General features: G+C 38.1%; 1 protein-coding gene across 1 annotated transcript; it reads right to left on the bottom strand.

Annotated features, from left to right (window-relative positions):
- Positions 1 to 2,198: 2,198 nt before the first annotated feature.
- On the bottom strand, positions 2,199 to 5,225 carry klf5b (Kruppel like factor 5b). Its single transcript, XM_030125828.1, has 4 exons — positions 4,923 to 5,225; positions 3,346 to 4,273; positions 2,789 to 2,848; positions 2,199 to 2,454 (listed from the first exon to the last, which is right to left on the bottom strand). The coding sequence occupies exons 1-4, from the start codon at positions 5,094 to 5,096 to the stop codon at positions 2,276 to 2,278; spliced, it is 1,341 nt and encodes a 446-aa protein (XP_029981688.1). The 5' UTR covers positions 5,097 to 5,225; the 3' UTR covers positions 2,199 to 2,275.
- Positions 5,226 to 6,641: the final 1,416 nt, after the last annotated feature.

Below are 6,641 nucleotides of genomic sequence, written 5' to 3'. Positions count from 1 at the left end.
TTCTGAGAAAAAAAGTCAGAATTCTGAGAAAAAATGTCAGAATTCTGGGATTAAAGTCAGAATTCTCAGAAAAAAGTCAGAATTCTGTGAAAAAAAAATTCAGAATTCTGAGATCAAAGTCAGAATTCTGAGAAAAAAGCCAGAATTCTGACTTTTTTCTCAGAATTCTGATGTTTTTTTCTCAGAATAATAATAATAATAAAATATTGCACTTTTTGCTTTTTTCCAGTTGCTCTAATCCTCCTCTGTAGTAACCACCCTTAAACAGGTCCAATGACTACATAGTGAGTCCCCAGTTACACTTTACCCATCAAGAATTAATCATATTGTCACAAATGTTTCACGAGAAGTGGTAAATAATATTTTATTCCAACTTTATGAGCGACAATGTTAATGGAACTCATGCGATTTTGGAATACAGATCTATTGTAAGAGAGGATATTTAATATGAAATGCATATGCACTTTTTAGAGAAATGACCAAAAAATAAAACAGACACATTCAACACAAAGTCTTTTATTGGCATTGTGAAGGTTGCATGGCTTTATAGCACATTTCATCAATTTAAGGTACATAATTATGAAGCTATGAAACAAAATACCTCTCCTTTGCAATACTTTAGCTGTGCCAATAATGTAAAAAAGAAAAAAACAACAGTGTGTTTGTATACATTGCTGAAATTATTGCAATATTGTACTGGCACAAATTCCTCTGAGCCACTACCTTGGCTAGAGAAAGTGATGACAGTGTAGAACAAAATAACTTTGGATAATTTGATCCTTCTCAGACTGAGCCAAAAAATAAAAAATACACAAGTCTCTGCAATTAAAAAAAGTAAAAATTCATTATACACCCCAAAAAATTCTAAAGACTGCATTCTTAAACAGCAGATACAAAATATATACTGTACATCTTAAGAAATTAACTTCAAAAATCAATTTGTTCAACCTGGCTCAAATTTACAAAGAAACTTGGTCATAAATAGGAAAAAAAGAAAAAAAGATGTAGTGTGAAAATAAGGAGAGGGAGCTAACACACACAGAATCACTTCAGCAGAGTAGAGTACCTGATAAAGAAACATTGTCCCAAGGGTGCAGCTTTATTTTTCATCAAAAAATGCAGTCGAAGGCACTTTCAGAGGGTGTTTGAATACACTGTCACACAGATGTTGGGACTGGCAGGTGAGTCTAAAAAAAACACTACAGACACCGATGTGAAGCCACTTATGTAGATACAGCCTCGCTCATACGACACCGCCGTCCTGCTATGTGTAAAACCTGATATCTAATATGGACATGCATAATTTGAAGCCAAAATAATGTCAGGATGTTTGAGCTGTTATTTCATCTACTATACTATGACAACTTCCGAGAAAAATAAAATATGTCTCTCTCTTCGGAAATAATAGTGACGGCTGTATTGCTGAAATAAAATAATACACAGAAAACCCATTATTTATCTTTGTACCAATTAAATGAAGTTATGTGTTATTCTTATAAATGGTAAATTTCTTCAAGTTTTAGAGAAAAATATAAGTAGTGATGCTTTTTGGATTTGCTTCTGAACATCAATGGAAGACATTTACACTTTCCCTAAAAGCAAATTCAATATAAAAGATGAAAAAAATGTCCATCATGCAATTGAAATAAATAGAATTTATATTATATTCATCAGGTTTTGCTCCTTTAAGAGTCATGAATAAATATAGATCTTTGCTAAGTTCCCCTCATAACTGTGGCAGTGTTTAAGTCATACTGTAAGTACAGCACTAACCACCTGCTGATCCAAAAATGCATATATTCTTCTATCTATTCAGGTGTGTGTGTGTGTGTGTGTGTGTGTGTGTTTGTGTGTGTGTGTGTGTAAATCAGTTCAGCAGTTTATCTTCAGTACTTCTGCACTGTTTGGTATAAGCTACATAAATGGCCATAAGACACATTATCTGTACAGTGCTAGAATATTGATTTCTTGTCAAGTTGGTATTGACGATGAAACAAAACCTAATTCAAATCAAAGTGTTTATTAGAATTATTAACATTCTGTTCATGACTGACTTTCGTGTTTGGGCATATGTATAGAAATAAAATAAGGCAACAGTAATATTATCTTCCTACAATAAAAAAAAAAGTTATTATAGGTCAGTTCTGCAAAGCCTATCTCCACTATGGAGAGAGAGGAATAATTGATTTGATTTGATTATTTGATGAAATGTTTAAGTTACTTGTCCTGTTTTATTGAAAAAATAAAGATGGACTTAAGTTGCAGGAGGGTGGTCCTAGGTCGGGTGTCTCTTCATGTGAAGGGCGAGGTGGTCAGAGCGGGAGAAACAGCGGCTACACACTGCACACTGGAAAGGCTTGGCTCCCGTGTGTTTCCTGAAATGGCGAGTCAGCTCATCAGAGCGAGCGAAGCGCCATTCACATCCCTCCCATGAGCACTGGTATGGCTTCTCTCCTTCAACAGACAAAAAAAAAAAAAAAAGCAAATTTTTATTTTCCTCAGATCTCAAATGAGTGTTGACGATGGTGATAGTTTTTCATGCGCGCATCTCAACTGTGAGCCATAAATCAGCGTGTCCCGTCTGTCTTTCCACCCTTTTAATGAAAGCTGCAGGGTTTATGTGAGTTGACATCAGTGAGATGTGAGCCAGGTCTGTCAGCAAACACAATGTATATGCATGCCAAACTCATTCTTCTGCTTGCCAACATCACATTTTCACCCAAAAAAAAAAAAAAAAACTACAAGGAACAACTCAAAAACAATTGTTTAGATTTGCTACAGCTTTTACCTGTGTGGGTCCGTAGATGAGCTTTTAAATGAGAAGACTTGGTGTAAACTTTCTTGCATCCTAAAGAAAAAGAATTGAAATATATCTGTGAATTTTGATGATATAAACCCTACTCATTGTCGATATACAGTCACAGAAAAAATTATTAGACCATCAAAAGTCATCAAAAAATGGTTATGCAATCAAGTACTAACTCCTGTGTGTATCATGTGACCAAAACAGACAGAAAAGAAAACATGGAGTGCCTAAAAGCACTGTTTTTGTCAGTACAATGCCATAGCTATTGATGTAAGAACTGAAGTGATTTTGGTTATTATTAAGAAAACATGGAAAATGTCTAGATATCAGCTCTGAAATTAAACTCTTATGAACTATTTTTGTTGTTATCATCATATTTGTCCAAACAAATGTACCTTTAGTTGTACCAGACATTAAAATGAACAAGAAATTGAAGAAAACAAGGGGTGGTCTAATAATTTTTTCCTCAACTGTAGAAACATTGACTTTTGTTGTAAATGTCACATTATGTTCACTGTTGTTGTTCCAGATGGACTCACCTGGTACATCACAGTGGTGAATCCGCCGCCTTTCCAGATCAGGATTATTCCGCCGGTTGTACTTAACTGGAGCTGACTGGGCCAATACTGGGGACAGTGGGCCAATACCCAGGGTTGTCTGAACTGGTGTCAGGCTTGAGCGCTGCACCGGTCCAGGAACAGGGCTTTGAGCTAATGTAACGTTAGGATTCTGGCCTGGGTTTTGGATCAACGTAACATTAGACGTCTTTCCTGTTTCGAGATTGGTCGCCTGAAAATTCAACTTGGAGGCGATGCTGGCTTCGTAGGAGGGAGGTGGGGACAGATTGTGGAGCAGTTCCTTCCCTCTGTCTGGACTTGGAGGCTCAGAGTTTGGTGGAGAAGGTGGCAGATAGGTTGGTCTCTGCTGACAACCTGTGTGTTGGTTAAATGTAAAACACTCGGGTCGTGGACTGCTGGTGGGTTTAGCAGAATTTTGCACGGGGCCTACATTGACATTCCCAATGGGGAGACTAAGAGGGGCCATTGGGATGGAGTTCAGCTGGGATCCATGTACAAGCTGCTCCAGATCAGAGTTCAAAAGCTGAAACAGGGGGACATCCTGGAAATCTGGAACTTCCTGTTTGATGAAAAAGTTGCCACTGGCTGTATCTGCTGCACTGAAAACACCTGGGTATTCTGGGAGAGTTGGCGGTAGTCCATTTCCCTGACAGGTAGGATGCATTAGAGAGTGGGAAGGTTCTGTTTTAATCTGTCTCACAGTTCGACAGAGGCCGTGATGCAGATATGTGACATCAGGAAAGAGAAGGCTCATGTTGACACTGTATGGAGAGCTGAAGTCCTCAGTGAAGGTGGGTTCTAAAGTCAGAGCACCGTCTCTGCACAACATTTTGGAATTCACTGCTTCCTGGGAGTGATGAGACATGTAGCCGTCCATTTCTGATTTACCCTGAAATGCAGAAGATGACACATTATCAGGTGGGTTTTGGTGTCAAAAGTTATGCCTGATTAAATAGAATGCATTGGAAAAATTGTGTCCACTATTTACATAACTCTTCAGTTCTTATAAATAAAATAAAATGTTCCACTTGCTGCATTCTAATTCCAAACAGGACCTGACAATATGATAAAATAAACTGTTGTGGATAAATGTAGGGATGCATTCAGGGCCTGTGCACTGTGCCACATAAGAAACAGCACCACACCACCTCCTCTCTTTACAAGCATGTTAATACCTTCCTGAAACCAGCCAGAGCTTTTTGGAAATTCACAGCTGAAATTAGAACATCCAGTTGCTCTGCAGCGCAATGCATCTTCCTCACAAGTTTCAAGGGTGCAACGTTTCACATCTCGGCCATGCCTCGGTTGTGATTGAACCGAAATGTCAGCATCAACAACAGGAGACATACTCTGAATTTCAGTTGGTCCATGAATATTATTAATCGACCTTCAATAGTGCAGAATATGCTTAATAAAACACCCTGATTTTCTGTTCATCAGCAACATTTTTACGAGTCAGACCCAAAAAAAAAAAAAAAAAAAAAAGCGCACAGAATATGTAATGCTCTGAGGCAGATATAGAAAATACAGTGTCCTACCAAATTATATTCATGAAAGGAGGAAGTTCCAGGAATGGCATCCCTCGTGTTACAGAGCACTTGTCCATGATCTTCACCTCTCAGACAGTCGCTTGTCAGTGGTGCGGTTTTATGGAGAAACTGCGCGTCCTGCCCCGGAGCAACCCACACATTATTCCTCACGGCGGCGGCCATAAAAGCAGGAATACAGTGCAATATTACTACACCTTTTACAAATAAATAGCATAAATATTCTATATCTTAAATTAAACAATCTGTTCGTGGAAAGCGGCAGCTGTCAAACGCTCATTCTCCCTATTTTGCGCTGGCTTGTCAAATTACGCAACTGCGTGATATCAGCGCGTCTGCAGGGCGGGGCTCGACATGTACAAAATAAACAGGATAACCAACCGGTCGGGATACACCTAGTCTAATAAGTATAGTGTGGTTGTGACATGTTAAATGGTTAGGGGTGGTAAGAACAGAAAAGTATAAGATAAAAAAAAAAAAAAAACTTCTAAAATTATTTAACCATTTGGAAACAGTTTTTACATGACGCACAAAGCATAGGTGCGTCATGAACTTTCAGATTATTAACTTTAATTCATAACTATGTTTCTACCAGCTCTAAAAACATTTATTTTTACTCTAGATCCCAATACAAAAGGTGATATTTATTTCCCAACTTCAACAAAAAAAAAAAAAAAAAAAAAAAAAAAAAAAGAAATCCAGCTGCTGATGACTCATCCATGTTCCACCTGACACCAGAGTGAATCAACTTAGTGCACTTTCCCTCTGTGTTAGTATCATGCTTATACTGGTTGTATCTTTGACTTTCTTTAGAGCTTCCAGCGTGCTCGGGTCCTGGTCTGGCATGTTAAAAACGCCACTGCAGTGCAGCTGTCTGTCAGGACTGCATACTTGATGCCAACATTCCAGAGCCAGCGTTGAAACCTTGTGCACATGTACCAGCAGTGGATGCTTCTATCAAAATAGTCCAGCATTTCACTCAAACAAATTATGTGTCATATTTGCTATTAATTAAGTAGTGATGATCGTATTAAACTTGCTTGCAGTTGTTTGTGGTTTGTCCTGTGATGAAGGACTCTCTAACCACACTCCAAATGTTGCATTCATTTATTACACACTACATCATGGCATGACCTTGTGGGAACTCTGACATATGATGTTTTTATCTTCTTTTTTGTTCTTTATATCCTCGGATATACTCTAGATATTTGGCTTAGCAATGAAAAAGAATCAGTAATCCAACCTTCAGCCCTCTTGAGATCACAGTGCAGCAGCTTTATACATCAGCTTAACAGAACAAAATTGACTTGTCAGGGTTTTCTTTCTGCCTCACACAGGTGTATGAGTGTTACTTAGTGCCAGTGCAACATGCTGGAACTGGAAGTACAGGTATGTGACAACACTGGCACGAATGTGGACAAAGCACAGCAGCATTTCATAAAACAAATCCCAGTGTGTAAAGATTTTTAAATGTGACATTCATTGCCACTCCCATCCATATTTTTCTTCAGGCACTTTTTGTCCTCTTCTTAATATCTTCGTGAGTAGCTTGACTGAACATGTTTTAAGTGTGAACGTTGCTGAGGTTAAATAGGGTCAAAAGAGAAAAAGAAAAAAACTGTTGATGCAATTAATCTGAAATTTCACCACAGAAAAATCATGTGTACTTAAGTGATCCTTGTCAGGGTTCATAGGGACAACTGGGATGCT

The sequence above is a fragment of the Sphaeramia orbicularis genome, chromosome 21, assembly GCF_902148855.1.
Source record: "Sphaeramia orbicularis chromosome 21, fSphaOr1.1, whole genome shotgun sequence".
In the NCBI taxonomy this organism is placed as follows: Eukaryota; Metazoa; Chordata; class Actinopteri; order Kurtiformes; family Apogonidae; genus Sphaeramia; species Sphaeramia orbicularis.
The sequence above is the reverse complement of the archived record's forward strand: the minus strand, read 5'-3'. Positions and strand labels throughout refer to the sequence as shown.

Coding starts and splice junctions, on each gene's coding strand:
- klf5b (XM_030125828.1), bottom strand. CDS start 5,096: ATGGCCGCCGCCGTGAGGAATAATGTGTGGGTTGCTCCGGGGCAGGAC. Junction 4,274..4,922: donor CCTTTCATGAATATAATTTG/GTAGGACACTGT, acceptor TCTGCATTTCAG/GGTAAATCAGAAATGGACGG. Junction 2,849..3,345: donor TCACCACTGTGATGTACCAG/GTGAGTCCATCT, acceptor CTTTTTCTTTAG/GATGCAAGAAAGTTTACACC.